Genomic DNA, 19,258 nt, shown 5'->3' on the forward strand with positions numbered 1-19,258 from the left:
CTATCTATCTATCTATCTATCTATCTATCTATCTATCTATCTATCTATCTATCTACCTATCTACCTATCTATCTATCTACCTATCTACCTATTTATCTATCTATCTATCTACCTATCTATCTATCATCTATCTAATATATAGAGTTTGGCATATAATAAGTATGCAATAAATATTTACTGCCACAGTTATAGGCCATCTAAACCTTCTGCCTTCTGATACCTGATAATGTAATGCTCAGCAGCGAAAACATTATTTTCTTGTTTCATTAAACATCATCAACATACAATGTGAGGTGGCTTGAATGTGGAAGCCCCTTATTGGATCATATATTTGAATAGTTGGTTCCCTGTTGATAGAAATGTTTGAGAAGAATTAGGAAGTACAGCCTTATTGGAGATGTATCATTGGGGTTGGACTCTGATGTTTCAAAAGGCCAAGAAATTCTTAGGTAGCTCTGGTTCTCTCTGCTTCATGCTGGGCTTTGGGGGTTATGATGCCGCTGCAGCCACATGTCTGCCTGTCTGTCTGCTGCTCTTGTTTCCATGGTTTCTCTAACCCTCTGACATCATGACCCCCAAAGTCAATGTCTTCTTTTATAAATTGCTTCATTGGTCATGATGTTTTATCAAAATTATATAAAAAAAATCTAATACATGGTATGATTTCTTTTACTACCTCCTCAAAATTAAAAGTCTACTCACATTGTCAAAGTTTCTGCAAAGTTAAGATAAGGAACTATTCAGTAACCAGAAAACAAGTTTAAATAAGACAAAAACCTACTATCCTGAAAACAATACTTATTAAAAGCATTTTTTTTTTCTTCAGAAGGAAGAGAAAGAGCAAATGAAGAAAATGAGAACAGGTAGGGAGGGTGTGGAAGGCATTGAGGGAGGGCAAAGAATATGATTAAAATTTATTTCTTGAAAAAAAAATTTAAAAAGCAGGTTAGCGGGACTGGAGAGATGACTCAGTGGTTAAAAGCGCCGACTGCTCTTCCAGAGTTCCTGAGTTCAAATCCCAGCACCCACATGGTGGCTCACAGCCATCCATAATGAGATCTGACGCTCCTCTGGTGTGTCTGAAGACAGCTACAGTGTAGGTACATATAGTAATAAATGTTTAAAATAAAAGCAGATTAGCTTTTTGAAATTTCATGACATTCCTTATAAAATATACCTGTCTTTTTACAAACTCTGTGTTCTTCCTTCACACTCCTCCTTGTCAGCATAGAAGTGCTGGTAGTGTTCTCTTGACACACCAAAGATGCTGAAGAAACTTGACTAACAGGAAGAAAACCTTTGTCATAGGCTCTCCCCAAATCATGAAGGCCTCCCTCTGAATCTCAGACAAGCAAGAATATACTAAAAGAAAAAATACCTCTTTTACATTATTTGTCAAAATTACAAATGCCTGTTACTTCTTTACCATTTTTTAAAAAATGTTATACTTGTCTGATCTACCAAGGATCGAGACAGGGTTTCTCTGTATAGCCCTGGCTGGCCTCGAACTCAGAAATCCACCTGCCTCTGCCTCCCGAGTGCTGGGATTAAAGGCATGTGCCACCAATGCCCGGCATCTTACATATTTTATTCTTATACATTTATTATTAATTAGAAAAAGTAAAAGATTATTTCCATAATCAAAATAATTGAAGAAATTGTCAGTTAGATAATGAAGTGTTCATGGAGTTGAAGGGGTCTGCAGGCCTATAGGAGAAATAATATAAACTAACCAGTATCCTCAGAGCTTGTGTCTCTAGCTGCATATGTTGCAGAGGATGGCTTAGTAGGCCATCAGTGGGAGGAGAGGTCCTTGATCTTGCGAAGATTCTAGGCCCCAATATAGGGGAATGCCAGGGCCAGGAAGTGGGAGTGGGTGGGTTGGGGAGCAGGGGGAGGGGGAAGGGGTATAGGGGATTTTTCAGAGCGGAAACTAGGAAAAGAAATAACATTTCAAATGTAATGAAGAAAACATATAATAAAAAAAAAAAAAGAAAAAGACAACAATGTACAAAGAGGTAGGGTCAATTATAAAATAAAAATTGTTATGTTTCTGTTCCAAATCTGAAAACTCTCCTTTTCATACTATAATTGTGCTTTATATTATTAGAGTATTTATTAATTTCTGCTAAGACATGATTAATTGGTATGCAAACCTTTTCAATGCATTATCATGTGGTTAAACCCTCTTTTCTCTTCAGGGTAAAATCCTTGGCTTTCTACATTTCTACAAAGTTTTGTTTACTCTGCTCTAATTGAGCCTTATTCTCAGGACAACAGTCTCTCTTTATGACAACCAATGTGTTTCATTCAAGAAGTATTTTCTTTTTTCCTTTTTATTTCTTGTTAGAAACAAAAACCTTCCAACAGGAAAACAAGGCCAGAGTCAATTTTGTATTCATATCCTGGCATGAATCTTCTGGGGTTTAACTGAAAAGTTGAAGTTGACCAAGTGGAACAGAATTCTTCTAGATGGCTAAGGTAACATGTCTTTGGAATGCCTTAATGGCTAGTTCCCACAATCTCATCGCCTAGACACCACCATGCCCTGATACTCTCAGGACGTCTTACCTGGTATTTATTGTGCCTTCTTTTTGAACCTGTCAATTTTATAACTATATTCATGTTGCATTAGGAAGTAGGAGATACATGACTCAGAAATTCAGCCTTAGCCAGGTGGTGGTGGCACACACCTTTAATCCCAGCACTTGGGATGCAGAGGCAGGCAGATTTCTGAGTTCGAGGCCAGCCTGGTCTACAGAGTGAGTTCCAGGACAGCCAAGGCTACACAGAGAAACTCTGTCTCGAAACCCCCCACCCCCCCCAAAAAAAGAAATTAAGCCTTAAAAGTTTAGGATATTGGAAAAATTAATGTAATATCAAAAGTTATAACTATACTATGGAAACAAGAGAGATTGTTCTCTTCAAGTTTATAGGATCTGAGGTTTACAAGCAGTCACTAACTGAGCCACAGGCTCAGGGGCAGAACTCCTCCTCACTCTGTTTGGGTTTTAGTGGTCTCAGTGTTCTTGGTCACTGCATCACTCCAGTCTCCTATTGGTCTTCAACTCTTTCTTCTGCTGCCTTGCCATTGGGTGCTTCCCCTTGGTGTTCACCTCATTGTCCTGATGTTGTCTTGCCAATCTGTGTCTTCATGATGGGCACTATCATGCAATTTATAACTCACTGGATAATCTGGTGTCATCCTGCTAAACATCCTTTACATAAATCATTAGCCAGGACTCTTTTTCAGAAAGAGGTCACATTTACAGGGTTTAAAAGTTCAGAGATGTATCTTCACTAAGTTCTTTCCTCTAAGGAAATTTACATTAGACATTAAACATTTGGGGTTGTAAGTTTAAACCAGTGGCAGAAAAATTTCCTATCACACACAAGAGCAACACCACACACAAAAAATATTACTGGTTTTTAAACTGTCACTTCCTTACTACTTATTAAGAAATTGATTCATGCCAAAGAATATATAAACAGTTCAGTCTTTTCGATCCTAAGATTATAACTTCTAAGTACCAGTCTACATCTCTGGCACACAACATTAATGTCTCCAGAAGAAAGGAGTGGCATATTAATTAATAATAATTTGGACATCTGATTTATAGTTGTTTTCATTTCTTGATCTTATACACAAATGTGCAATGGTGCAGTAAACACAAAATCAGCTATCTACAAAATGAATCATGATTGTTATTAAAGCTCTATTGTCTTGACTTCTCTGGGAAGATGAAATGTACCTATAAACTAAATGTACTTAAATCCTTCTACCTTAAGTCTCTTTTGTCAGAGTACTTTATTTTGGCTATGGGAAAACAAACTAAGGCGAATTGTAATCTGATGTTTCTGAACGAGGTGTTCACAACTTTATTCCAAACAAGGTAGTCAAATAGATGGATTAAGGAAAAGTATCTGGATAAGGTAGATAAAATTTAAGAAACATATTGCATTTCTAAATATTGTTAATTTCTGATAAATAATGACCTCAAATATCTTATAATCTTATGAAATATATGAATGATTCATAAGACTATTCTATGTAATTGAATAACTATTATCTTCCAAAATTAACATTGATAGAAATACTTAGAGTAATAGGTTCTATTTTATTATTTCTTTAATTGTCAGCCTTATTACTTGTCTGTGTATTGTGTTTTACATTTGTACATTTGCATAGTAAAATATTGATAATTCAAGCATACTCATAAAGCCTTCACATCTCAGAAACAAAAGCTTGTTAGATAAATAATCCAAAAGAATGTACTATCGCCTTTACTTAAATGTTTAAAAATTCTTTACACAAAGATCACTTACATAAATTATGTTCCCATATACAACACCATTCAAATAATTAAACATGTGGGCATAACTAGTCTTAAGAAAATGGCAGGATTCATACCACGTAGGTGACAGGGATAAAGGAAATTGTGTATTGAAGAAAAGAAATAGGACAAATCTGGCGTCAGGAAAGCACACATTCATGTAGAACTCACCAAAATAAATGCAATCAGAAGTTTTAAAAGGTGTGTTTTTAAAGTGGCATAAGTCTTTCCTTTGAAAAATTCTAGAATTATAACAAGTAATTTAAATAAAATGAATACACTGTAGGGCATAATTCTTCACAGTGGTAACGATGGTTAATTAAATAATCACATGATAGTTTTCATTTCCATGACTCAGACTTTTGAAAAGACACCATGAAAAGGAGAAATAGTAAATGACAGAAATGATTCATTGTGTCAGTTAAGATTTTGTTTGTTTGTTTTTGCAAATTGCCAAAAGCTCAGGTCCTTTGGATAAAGGGAAACACAACTGAGAGAAAGCATCCTTCAGATTGGCCTGCAAATAAATCTGGGTCATTTTCTTGATTAATGATTGATCTAGAAGGGCCCAGGTCACCGTGGTCAGTGCTGTCAGTGGGTTGTATAAGAAACTACATTGAGTAAGACATAGAGAATAAGGCACTTCCTCCACCCACTTGTCTCTGCTTTAGTTCCTGTCTCAAGGTGTGTCTATCTTGTGTTCCTTCCTTAGTTGCCCTCAGTGGACTGTGATCAGGGCATGTGAGCCAAACAAAATGCTTAAACACAGAGTTGGTTTTGGTTATGGTCTTTATCACATCAACAGGAAGCAAAGTAATGCACCCACAGTGCTATGAATGACAATATTCTAGCAATGATTTTCTCATTAAACTCCCCTGAACCAATATAGGCTATTGATGTTGCTTTTCATTGCCTCCTGGAAGTTGAAGGTAATTCTCTATTGCTGAAGACACATAAACTTTTGACATAGGACTCTATAAAGAAGAGCTGGGTCCTTACTCCCAACCCTCCTTGCCAAGGACTTACTTTCATAGTATTAGAAGGTACTATGCAGCTTCTGAGGAAAGAACACAAGCAATAGTTCTCCTCATCAGTGATGCCTGTGTACTAATAGCTGCATAGCAAGATGTCCCTAACAGTTCAATAGTGACCTTTGCATCTTCACAGTTAATTTACAGCCTCTGATATATCAGACAAGTTTTATCTGGTACTGTAAACTTAACCAATCACCAATGATTATTCAGGCTATGGATCACACCATAGAACATTCTATTCTCAATTTCCTAAACCAATTCTCAATACCTGGATTTATCACCACATATATGTGTAGTACTAAAACCTCATTAAAGCTTTTTTCTACAGCCTACAGAGACAGTTATGAAAATAAACAACAGGTCATACTGTTGAGAACACCCTTGTTAGGTACCCAGACTTAACTGGCACATCTACAACCCAAATCTCTATGTGATGGGCTGTATATGCTTGGGCCAGAGAGTGGCTCTATTAGGAAGTATGACCTTGTTGGAGTAGGTGTGTCACTGTGGGCATGGGCTTTAATACTCTGATCCTAGCTGCCTCGAAGTCAGTCTTCTACTAGCAGCTGTCAGATGAAAATATAGAACCCTCAACTCTGCCTGAATCATGATACTTCCATGCTCCCAGCTTGTTGATAATGTACTGAAGCTCTGAACCTGTAAGCCAGCCCTAATTAAATGTTGGCCTTTATAAGACTTGCCTTGGTCATGGTATCTGTTGACAGCAGTAAAACCCTAACTAAGACACTCTATACCTAAGGTTTAGGGAATGTCTCATAAGAAGGAGTAGAAAGATTATAAGTATCACAGGACCAGAAAGACTTTTGCAAAATTGGGTCTTCTAAATATGGCAGGAAAGCTACATCCATGAAATATCAACACTATGCTTGTCAAACAAGATCTGAAAAACAAAAACAGCAGTTGGAATTCCAAAGAAGAAAAGGAAACTTCATGGAATTGCAAGAATTAATGACTGCTGAAAAGAAGGATTTGTTTTCTTCAGGGACAAGTGTGCCCCCATACTAATTGGATTATCCAATACAAAGTTGTTGATTGTAAAATATACAAGCAGCAATAAACTTACTTGGAAAACCTCTCTCTCTCTCTCTCTCTCTCTCTCTCTCTCTCTCTCTCTCCCAGATTCACAGCAACCCTATGAATCTGAGAGAGAACAGGGGGAAAGGGGGAGGTTGGAGTTAGACGATAGAGAGAGAAATTATGTAATTATGCTTTAAATAAAATAAGATTTTTATTTATTTATTTATTTTTTTACTAAAGAGCTAGCCCGTTTAATAATGACCATTATGGTGTAGGAGAGATAGACATAGTTCAGCATATCTTCAGTCCCAGCGCTTAGTAGTCTGGTATAGCCCAGATTTGGCTCTAAGGCAACGTCGTGTTTCATAAAAGATAATAGGCAAAGATTCTATGAAGGTACTCCTTATTAATATATTTTCCTTAATCATTACAACACAAAGGTAATTATTAAATACATGTCATGAGATCTAGAGTAACTAAGGAATAAAAAATTATTCCAAACTTCTCAAGGGTTACAATTTTCAACCTTCTCCAACTAGTTCTCACAATTTCTCTGTTATCCTGCAATTTCTTTTTAAGAACTTGTATTCATGGTTCAACTGGTTTATTCACTAGACCTTGGGCTTCCCTGGTTTCTCCTTGACTGCACAGTCCTAGACATCTTTTTTCACGTTTTCACCCAGAGAATGAGTTTGACCCAGACTTTTAGTAAAAACTCTACTGCTTTCATCCTGAATAAAACTCTTCTAACAATCTCATATCAAAGTCACATTTCAAATTACAAATGCACAAAGCAGAAAATTTACAAAGGGTGGTGTTTCTTTTACTCTTTGCAAAAGATGTATCTTCTTTTTTTTTTTTCTATTTAAGAGATATGAATTTAGAAGCCTGGACTATGTGAGAGAGTAGCATGTTACATTCCTTAGTATTTGTCACTGTCCTCTGTATGGTGCATATTCTTAACATCATTCAGTACATAATTTTATGTAATCAGTTTGGCGAAATATGATAAACATTTATCTTTTAGCACCCATCTTCCTGTTAATTAAGCACTAGTTTGCAAGTGAAGCTGACCCATTTAGTGTTTGATTAATCGTTATCAAACGGATAAAACAAATCTTAAAATGAAACTGAATCAAATAATAACGTGCTTTCTTTATTGATTTTATTCACATTTTTAAGATAAGAAAATTGGAATACACTAAGTTGAGCATGACAAGGTCTTTGAATTTTTAAAATAGCACTGTATATAATATAATATAATATAATATATCATATAAATTAGATTCCATATTCCTCTCCCACAAAGAATGTAAAAATTGGACATATGTTTTAATGTCGGGGAGGCATAATAAGAATACAGAAAAGAAGCAAATAAATTACTGATATTAATGTGAAAATGAGCAGTGATTTCCTGTGTAAATAAAAGTTATAAGATCACAATAACTATGAGTTGCCTTCCTTCGAATCTGTTTGCCATGGCTTCAATACATGCCTTTCCAATGATCTGCACTGATCTCACAATTTACAACAGCACTTTCTATTGCATAACTGCAAATTCATTTTGAATATGAAATTTAAGGATAAATAAGTAGGGAATTCTTCTCTCCTTCTTGCTTTCTCTACCATGAAATGACTTATTTTTATTGAGCCTCTAGAGTCATGATTTTTTACTTCAGGTAAAAAAAAAATCATTTTCCATAATTATTCTAAAAATTCTTTTCCAAAAATACAAAGCAGAACTTTGTTAACCAATACCTATAGTGCACTACATTTCAAAATAATAAAATGTCTACCCCATGGTGCTCATTCATTTTTATTCATGTATGTTGACTCTTCTTGAGACTACCAAGGTGAATTGATTTTTTTCTTATTTAAAATGTTTGCATGTCATAAACTCAAAACTTTTATATTATATGCATGAAGAGATTTTTTTGATGGGAGCATGCAGAGCTAACATGTAATTTATACTGAATTCACTGAGCTTCAAATGCACTCTGGGAGTTATAAAGGTTCATTTCTCCACAGGCTAAAAGACCCGTTTCTAAGAGCATTCAAGTTAAATTTACTCCTGAAAAATGAAATATGACAGGATTCATTCTTGATAAGATTAATGGTAGATACCAAGAGATAAGTATAATATACTTGGCCTCCAGTATTTTTGAAAAGCTGAAAAGTTTGGTACACTGATATAATAAAAGCTGATTTCACCATTATTTAAAGGCTCCCATTTCTAATGAAATGAACTTATAGAGACTGGATTTACTCTTAAAGTTAGTTTAAAATAAGTATATATTTAACAGTTTTGTGACACTGGCTACTGAGCCATGCAGATCTATGAATTCTGAGAGAGAAGAAATCACATGAACATTTTAATCCCGCAACTTTGTCCTGGAGTTTCCAAACTGTAACAAATGGGAAAGAAACAAGAAAGTATATATAGATTTTCCTGAACAGAGACTACCCACAGAGCAGCATGTTGTGACCAAAGCAATTAGGGGTGTGGGAAAGTACAGAGATGGGAAGTAGACTTCAGGGTTCTATGGGCTCTACCTTTGGACCTCATTTTAATTGTTTTCAGCCACTATGTGAGGAAGCTTCATAAGGCTAGGACATAAACCACACAACAGGAATAGAAGTGAAATTCTTAGTGCTCTCAGGATCTAAGGCACAGGGCTCTCCATAACCTGATGTGAATCAAGAAGTCATAGGAATTTAGCTTCATGATATTAGACACTAACCATTTAAGTCACTAAGGTAAGGAATAAAATGGGCTTGGTTTCTCAAGTAGCTGCATCCTAGAACCAAATTTAAGGATATTAAAAACAACATCAAAATCTCAAACATCCACCCCCCCACACACACACACATGCAACTGGAATCTCACATAATTGGCAAGCCTTAACAAAAGTAACTCATCATGAAGATGAGTTAATAAAAAAGATTTTGAACAAGTACAGAAAAAATAATTTGGGAGGGTCACTAAAAGCATAAATTATACCCCACATATTGAAGAATGCTCAGGATCCAGCATGCTAATGAAAATACCACACATGTAGAAATGTAAGGAACAAAAACGCCCTTTGCAGATGCAATGTACAGTATGTTGAATACCGACGAGGCTAGGTAGGATACCCAGTTAGTAAAGTAATGAAAACAACAAAAACTTTCCCTGGCTTTAAATGCAAGAGAAAAACTGCCCCAGATAACACAGATATTAAAACACTAAAACCAAAAAAACAGAGGGACGGAAAGTGACTAGAGTACCTTAGAGCATTGTAATATTCACAGAACCCAATAAATCACTTGAAACAGGAAAAAACACTATTTGAGGAAAATCGACAATGTTATTAATTTCCCCCACCTTTAATGAAACCTATGAGCATGTATATATGTACACCTAGATTACATATAAAATCAATAAAAGGGAGAACAACCTTCTAAGCTAAAAAGCCCCACATATTATGTTTAAAAATACATTAATGATTGAATGCCATTTTTCCTTGGGTCTAGGCCAGTTTAGAAAGTAACAGTCTAATATCCATTATCTCTTACCAATAAGGAATCCTCTATATATTAAAATACACATATTTATAATGTAGAAAAGCAGAAGAAGATTAAGTGCTAGGTGCATTATGTCAACACTGATATATAATCATATTTATTGTTAGTAGTAGTATTAATATCAAAATACATTTTTAGAATAAGGATATTATCATTCTCATGATAATGTAGGATGGTTTAGATATGGAAAAATGAGTAATCCAACTGAAAGAAAAATATAATCCTAAACAATTAAGCATCTGATGCTTTCATAGTTTCAAAATACATGGACTAGAACTTGATAGAACTGAAAGGGGAAAAATGCTTGAAAAAATGCTTGAATTTACTGGTATAACTGCTTAATAAAGCAAAATGCTGGAGTCTTTTACTTTTGCTTTTTGTTTTATGTTCCCAGAGTTATCTCTAAGCATAACCCATAGGATAAAATACTATTTCTTTATGTCTAAGCTTGAGCACTCATCCAAAAATCAAATCAAATCTATGGTTTATGCTACTTAATAAGAATGTTTAGGACTAACATCTTATGTCACTATATTATATTGTATTATATTATATTATATTATATTATATTTTTTGGTAAACAGGCAGGTTTTAATTTCCCAGAAACATATGATTTTTCATGTGGGAAGTGCCTCTTGACACAATCTGGCTGTATTTGACCATTTATGTCTCTCTACACCAGAAGCCATGTCTTTATTATAATCTCCATCTAGTATACTGATAAACACTGACCATAATTTTATTTATGTATAAATATCAATAATCACAAACAGTATTCACAAATATATGACAACATGCTTATATTATATATATATATATATATATATATATATATATATATATATATATTAAGTTTAAGTTAAATATATACATTTAAATGTGGTTTTTGTTATATATATATTATACATTTAATTAAAAATAACTTTGAGTTTCCTTATTTAATTGCATCTTTCTTTTCCTTCATTTTGAGAACCAGGGTGATACCTGCCACTGGGGAAGATGAAGAAATAAATTACTGATAGTTTCACAGACCTTGGCAAAAAATACATTGAACAGGTAGCTGTCTGTAAACATTGAAGAGTGAGGAGGATTGAGGGTGGGATTAGGATGGTTTTAACCCAAATAAGACATTTTTTCTAGAAATCTGCACAAGATGTGAGAAACATTTTTATTGTTTGAATGTTTGATCCTAAACTTGGAGGAAGAATGAACCACCGAGTCTTTATAGGGTCCTGATTGGAGGAGAGAAATAATCACTTATTCCTTTGTGTGGAGAATAGAGAAATTACATAGAACTTATATGTACATGGAAAGAGAGATATTTTGCTCCAATGCGATGATCTTTTCTCCTCTTGCTCAGTAATAGTATTCATCTGTTGTAATTATTCCAAATAGCTTTAAAAATTCACCAAGTATAAGACAATGCACCTCCTTTGGACCTCGGAGAGTAGAGAGTAAGAAAGGAGTTACAAATAGACTGAATGCATTATTAATGAATCACTGTGCAGCTGTCCTTAAAGACTGCCTGGAAATGCCTATATGTTTAGAAGAATCTAACCTGGAAAAAAAAAGGAAGATAATACCTCTTCTTGTTGTAGTCAGAAGAATGATCTTATGGCCTGATATTTTCCTATCCCTTGTCACTCCCTTCCTGAGTAAATGGTGCTCTTGGAAAACAAGTGGAGTTCTCTTACCCAGGATATAGTAATCAATATGTGATTATATTTAAGATAGTGAGTTTGTATTTTAGTCTTTCACATGAACTGTTGTATTTTATTCATGGCAATTACTTTCAGTAATCAAGGAACTTAAAAAAATTATGTATTTTCTATATCTGAGATAAAAATCACCTAAACTTACCTATTTAAAAAAACATTAGTCTACTAAAAATCTGTAATACACAAAACTATACCTTAATCACACACATATTTTAATTAAAATTAATATGGCTCCATGGTTATTATCTCAACTCGTATACATAAATAGATTGTAGGAGAGGCATTCTGTACTTTCTTGAAGAGACAATTGGGAAACAGATTACAGAAAAACATATATGCTATGGGAGAAAAAAAACAACAACCCTGTTTCATGGATGACCCATTAGATATAGACCTAAGTTTAATGGTCCTAGGCTATGTGAAACATCTTAAATATTCAATTAAATGGTAAAAATTAAAATATTTCTGAGTATTTGAAAATATTGATACTATTTAGATTAGCACTAAATCATTGAAGTGATAAGAGGAATGATGAGGACAATAATTGAGAACATATTTCTGATACATAATTAAATCCCTTTAAGAAGTGAAAGATGTGAATTGAAATCTGGAAGTTTTAAATACATAGCCGTCTAGCTTAGTATAAATTAAAATTCTAAAAATATCATTTTGCTTTACCTCTCTATTAATCAATTGTGATATGAGAGTTCCATCTGCTGCTAAAAAGATATGAATGTTCAACATAGTCATCTATTATTTGAATAATACTCTTTTGCCTGTAGAGACTGTATTATCAATAAATAGAAAGTAATAAATACTAAGAAAACTAGACTATGGGGATTAATTGCTAAGAGACATTTAGGGTACAGACATAATTTGGTCTTTAGTCATAAAAGTTGTAACTTTATTGTTTTAAAAAGTTTCCAAGATAATTTTGATGACTACTCAGATATCCAGAAATATTTATCAGAAAACTTAGGTAATGCATTTAAGATCTAAAAATCATGTTCAGAGTGTGCTTTTAAATTCAAATTGGCATGTATATAAAGTTTAAAATCTGCATAATACATATTGTATTTAAATGTATGTTAACTAAAAATTTTCATTATGTTAATCTATAAAATAAATCTCAATAATTTTAAAAGGACTGTTATAAATGAATATGTGTTTTGGACATGCAAAGATAAAAATATAAATGAATAATAAAAAAACAGAGACACCCCAAACTATGAAACTCTAAATAACCCAAGGAACAATGAAATACAATACAAATTAGAATATGTTTGAAATAACTCATTCTGAGGCCAGTAAATATTAACAAATTAAAAATAGAGAGAGAATACAAGAGCATTGTTGGCAAGTATAACCATCAAATATGAAACAAAAAAATTAAATACATAATAATGAATCAAAATAATCATACCATAAAGGGATCATAACTATATATAACTTCATAGGAGAAATTCAGGTTTAGAATCCCTTCAAAAATGAATTTAATTTGTCATACTAGAAATAAAAATAAGTAATTTTAAAATGGAAAACCCACTTTAAAAGCATTCTAAAATTGAGATTCTAAAATTACCTGAAAGCTCAGAAATGTGTAGCCTTTCCTACATGTCAGATAAATGACATATTTAAGAATCCAGGACCAATTTCATGGCAAATACTGAAATTTCCCCAAAGATGAGAAATTAGCCAAAAATGCTTGCATTTGGCACTTTGATTCACACTTCGCTGCTCTTACTGACTATTTCAATAAAGCAGGAGGTCTCAGAAACTCTAAGGCTAAGTGTTTCCTCATGGTTTTCTATTGCTTAAGTGGGAAATTCCATAGCATCTACAGAGTTGATAGAATAGGTGAATTAAACAGATATAAGATATACAGTTAATGTTATGAAATTTATGCTTTCACACTAAACATTCAAAACAAATTTGATATATAATCCCACTTAAAACATTTTCCAAAATGTATTTGGCAGGAATAAGTCCAACAAAAGCATTTACTATCTTTCTAATGTTTAAAAAATAAGGGAAGAGATTTAAAAGAAAGATCATACATTATGTATCAGTTAATTTTTTAAATTCAGAAATAAATACTTTAAATATATAGCTTATTATATACAAGTAAGTAATATATACATATAAGGAATGATAAATAGATATATCAATCAGTATATAGCTCTTTACAAAATATGTAAGTCTAATATAATTAAATTCAAATCATGCAGGTCTCATTATGAATGTATATTATACATGGTATTACAGCTCCTTATTCAACAAAGTAAAATGTCACTGAGATAACTATAAATATCTGGTGGAAAAATTGTTAATGAGACTGTTCACTTATTCAAGACATGTTAATCATTTTGATCAGGTAGTAGTAAATATTTTCAAATGATATTGTATTTCCAGTCCCTAGGTAGGTGATACATATCTTTATATAAATACTGAGTAATTATTAAGCATAAGCAAAATGATGTTCATGATTTTTTGTTCTCTTCTAAGAGAATAGGAGGTTCATCTGCCAATCATAAAGCAAGCAATTGTCATGTAGCCTCAAACACAAATTCAATGCTTGAAGTTGTGACTAATATTATACAAAATTATTTAAGAATTTTCTTAATGTTAATTATGCAACTGTTATGCAGTACTTAAATTTTTCTTTTCTTTAAATAGAATATGGTAAGGAAATTGTAAACAGAATATACCATATGACCAAAATCTATTTTCAATCAAAGAAAATATAAAATGACAACTTATCGGAAGAAAAATAGATGTTAGACAATTGTATGGTTTTAATATTATAAATATTTATATAAGTGTATTTCCCTAAACAATTCTATGATCACTGTTAATGATTAATGTTGATAAGCCTTGTGTATCTATCTGATTGAATTGAGAGATACTTCGGATATTGCTAAAGCATACCTCTAATATGTCTATGAGGGTATTTTTAGACAAGATAAAGAAGACAAAGCCTGACTGTAGGCAGAAATGTTCCATCAGTGGTGAACCAGGTAGAATTAAAGAGACAGGGAGATAAAGTGGAGCAAAGATATTTGCTTTCTGCTTCTGTGATGAAGCTGCTCCCGAGATATTCCTCTACACAGTAATGTGCTCAACCCCTTGAAAATGTGACCAACCCAATGTGGTTGTCTGAGGTATTTTGTTACAGAGACATAACACTTATTTTTAGTGCTTAACATCATAAAAGAAGCAATTAGTGATTTCATCACAGAGTCTGTGGAGAGACATGAAACTTTAATCTTTGCAAAAATTACAAGTTGATCCACACACCTCTTTTTATATAACTTTATACACTCTAATGAAAACCAACAACATGTGCTTTCATTTGATATTTATGTCAAAATTTGTATTTTAAGATTTTCTTAAAATATGTCATGTGGTAGCATATGTGTACATATATGCGTGTGTATCTGTATGTATATATATGTGCATCTGAGTATCTCTGTGTGTTTTCATATGTTTATGTTTGTTGCTTTGTGTGTGCCTTTGTGTATGTGTGTCTATACATATGAATTCTCTATCCAAATAAGCCATAAAATACAAACTCATGAGTAAAGTTGAACTCAAGCTTGCTCTTTTCTTCTTTCTAGTCATGGTTTTGCTCTTAAGATACACCTCAGCGTTTCTCTTTGTTCTTTTGAACACATTTTAAAAAAATGTTCTTCATCTTGATTAACATTTAGGGAAAGCACCAACGTTAATTTCACAATATGGTAGACCGCCACTATTTTTCTCGTTTCTTTGTAATGAAGAAAATCATTATGAAAGGACATAGTGCAATCATGTAGTTTTCCTTTCCAGCTTTACTTATTTTGCAATGCATTTATTCTTACTGACAGTAGCTTGTGCATGCTAACTTGCCCTGTATGGTTACTGGAATAAAGATGCACTGTCAGAGATGGTGTATTCTGAATAATGGATAACTGAGAGTCCCCTGACACAGGTTTGATGGCCATAAAATATGAGCTTTGTGATTGCCCTTATATTCATACCCTGAAACTGACTGGGGAATATTATTTTAAATGCCAAGCTAACTCTAATTGTGGCCAGTTTCAGTAGGTGATTCTCTCATTAGTGTTTGGAGCAATTACAGAGAAAATGGATTGGTGCAATTTTATTTCTGCATTGATAGAATCTATTCTTACTACCGCATTTTAGCTATTCAGATTCAAATCAGGCTTCTCATCACAAATGTTCTGTTTGTGAGGGACACTGCAATTGACTAGAGCTCCCACCCCTAATCAAGTTTCATTTCCAAAGAGGTCAAAGTATTTCACTGCCAGTAACTCGGCTTTTAATCAACAGGTAGAATGAACTTACCTTTTACTTTGTGACAATTACTTAACTTATTGGCATCCTGATATATTATTTATCATTTCCCTCTGTTAATGATACAAACCCTTAGCACACCATAGAAAATTAGCATAAAATGAACTGAAGGTTTTTACACATAGCTGACCTTAGACAGGAACACAGCAGAAGCCTTGGTTTCATGCAAAACACAAAACCAACTCTGACAAGAGATTTGGATTATGAAGGAAAGAAACACACACAGAAGAGATTTATGGCATTGATTGAAAATTCTTCTTTTCATCTTGGGTTACAATCAAAATGGCATAGCCACAAAGCTTTCTCTACAGACGTTGAAGGCAAACAAGTCACTGTGATTGGACAACTAAGATTAAAATAATAATAACAGAAGTCTCCATTATGGTACCATAAAGTTATAAAATATGTTATCTTTCTTTTAAAAGAATTATGAAGATTAGAGATTTTCAAGGAAGGTCAGAAAGAGGAAAGTTATTTAATACAGTTTGTAAGCCCTATGCACATAACAAAAGGCTCATAGAATGAATCGTTTCATCAGAGAGCACTCTGGAGCAGAGTGCCTACATTGAATAGAGGGAGGAGAGACAGAATGTGTATAGTTATATATGACATTTTGTGTGTGTGTGTGTGTGTGTGTGTGTGTGCTGCATGTGTGTGTATAAAGTGACTCAACTAATGCATGGTGCATGATGAAACCATAATCTACACAGCCATGTTTATAAGAAATAAAATAATGCATAACAACCCACCTTCTTCTGGTAGTAGAATAAGCAAAAGCTACTCACCTAGTCTCTCGATGGAATAATACCGCTGCTTACTGTCCACACGTACTGTCTCAGCATAAGGACTGCCAACACCATAGCCGATAATATAGCCTCTCACCACGATATTTGGGTTGAGAGGAGGCGTCCAACTCATGATGATACAGTTTGTCTGGGGCCTTACATGAAGAGAACTCGGCTGGTCAGGGACTTGAGACTCTAGGATTAAAAGGCAGATATCAGTAAGCATCATTTCAGAGTTAACAAAATAGCAAATATTGCACACAGATGGAATTTATGGATCATTTGTTAACCAGAGTACTTCTTCCCTAGCACCAACTACACTTTCCATGTTTATTACAGGATTTTGTGTGTGTGTGTGTGTGTGTGTGTGTGTGTGTGTGTGTGTGTGTGTACCCATACGTGGATACTACTAGAGGTAGTTATTTGGTGTCTTCCTTTATAGACTTCGACCATCTTTTATATGAAAAGCCATTCTCACTGTACTTGTTCTTCACTGAATAGACTGGCTGTGCAGAGAGCTCTGGATATCTGCCTTGCTCCCTTTACAACGTGTGCCCGAGGACCCAGTTTTTCATTCATGCTGGGAATCCAAACACAGGACTTCATGCTTGTCTGCAGCATACAACGGGTCAAACCGTCTCCGCTGTCATATCAAGAAATTTCTTGAATTCCATCCAAGATATTTTGATCATATTCTCCCACATCTAATTTGCTAAACATTATTTTTTGCAGACACATGTAGCATCTTTTTTTAAATTTTAATAGTTTTTTTTTGTTGTTGTTGTTGTTCTTCTTCATATATTTCTCCTTAAGCATCAGTAAAACATTGAAAATTTAGGACAAACAAAATAACTGAAAATTAAAGAATATGAAAAACTGTCTTGTCCAAGAATGACTTATTCAATTTAAATAAAAATCAGAAATATCTGTACCAATTCTGTTTTCAGAAATCGTTAGAGTAGGTTCGATAGATTGTTCAGCTATTGAGAGTTCATACTGCTCCTGTAAAGGAGACCAGGATTTCAGACCCCTGAAATTCAGACATTTTCTTCTTGTCTTGATGAACTCCCACACAAATGAGCTTATTTCCAATCTCTGGTATTAAAAATGAAAGTAAAGTATTTTAATGAGAGGGATTGTTAAGGTGAACAAGATAGGGTTGTGACATGCTCAGCATGACTCAAAACATACGTCGTCTATTATTTGCTGACTCCGTTAAAATATATTATTAAAGGAAAGGAGACAGCACTCTGGGTTGAAGACATCTGAGCTCAGGTGTTGGGAAATTTGTTTTCACACCATGTTCTATCAGTCACTCATACTCCTAGACTCATATTCCTAGTTAAATTGACATGCTAGATAGTGCTGAATTCAAGCTAAGAAATAGCTAAGATTCTATTCTATGCTAGATTCTAGCTATAAGATTGTAAAGCCTTACTTGTAAGCCTCTATTCCCTCAGATGTATAATGAAGATAAAGTTTGGAACAATTTCATAGAGTATTGAAAAGACTTAATGAGAGATAATTCATAAAAATTCTTATTATGAGTAGTCCCTAAATTCTCAAGTGCTATTGGATATTAGTGACTGTCTACAATCCTCTAACATTTTTTTCTTTTAAAGAGACAGTATACAGCAATAATGAATTTTAATACCAAATTGACATGATTGTTCCTTTTTGATGTTGTAACATGATGATGTTACATCATCACTTTGAAATATGACTATATGTATTCCTAAAAGACATTGATACTTGTTCAATCAATATAGCTATTTATACAGAATCTCACATGTTTGGAATATATGTCTCTCTCTCTCTCTCTTTTGCTTTGTTTTGTTTTTATTATTTAGGATTTTTATTGCTATTATGAAACACCAGACAGGGCATCAAGTGAGGGAGGGGAGTGACATCCCACAGTGAAAACTGTGACCCATAATTGTTCCTGTCTGAAATAACTGCAGGGATGAAAATGGAGAGGAGCCTGAGGTCCTGAAAGTCCAGTGACATGCCCAAAGTGTGATCCAGCTCATGGGGAGGTCCGAAGACCTGATACTATTACTGAAGGTATGGAGTGAAAAGTGACCTATCATGACTGCCCTCCAAAAGACCCAACAAGCAGCTGAAGAGCCAGATGGAGATATTTGCACCTAACCAATGGATAGAAGCTGCTGAGCCCTGTGGTTGAATTAAGGGGAAGCTAGAAAAAGCTGAGGAGGAGGGCAATTCTGTGGGAGGACCTGGAGTCCCAATTAACCTTGACCCTGGGATCTCTCAAACACTGGACCACCAACCAGGCAGCATAAGCATACACCAGCTGATATGAGTCCCCAAACACACATACAGCAGAGGACTGACAGGTCTGGATTCAGTCAGAGAAGATGCACCTAACACTCAAGAGACTGGAGGCCCCAGGGAGTTTAGAGGTCTGG

General features: G+C 34.1%; 1 protein-coding gene across 1 annotated transcript in view; it reads right to left on the reverse strand.

Moving 5' to 3' along the window:
• Positions 1–19,258, reverse strand: part of Dcc (DCC netrin 1 receptor) — a 1,087,105-nt gene that overhangs the window by 151,766 nt on the left and 916,081 nt on the right. Inside the window, exon 15 of the mRNA XM_029546911.1 lies at positions 16,830–17,024. Within this exon, the coding sequence (XP_029402771.1) occupies positions 16,830–17,024 (195 nt within the window). The remainder of the gene's footprint in view (positions 1–16,829; positions 17,025–19,258) is intronic.

This window comes from Mus pahari, chromosome 15, assembly GCF_900095145.1.
Source record: "Mus pahari chromosome 15, PAHARI_EIJ_v1.1, whole genome shotgun sequence".
In the NCBI taxonomy this organism is placed as follows: Eukaryota; Metazoa; Chordata; class Mammalia; order Rodentia; family Muridae; genus Mus; species Mus pahari.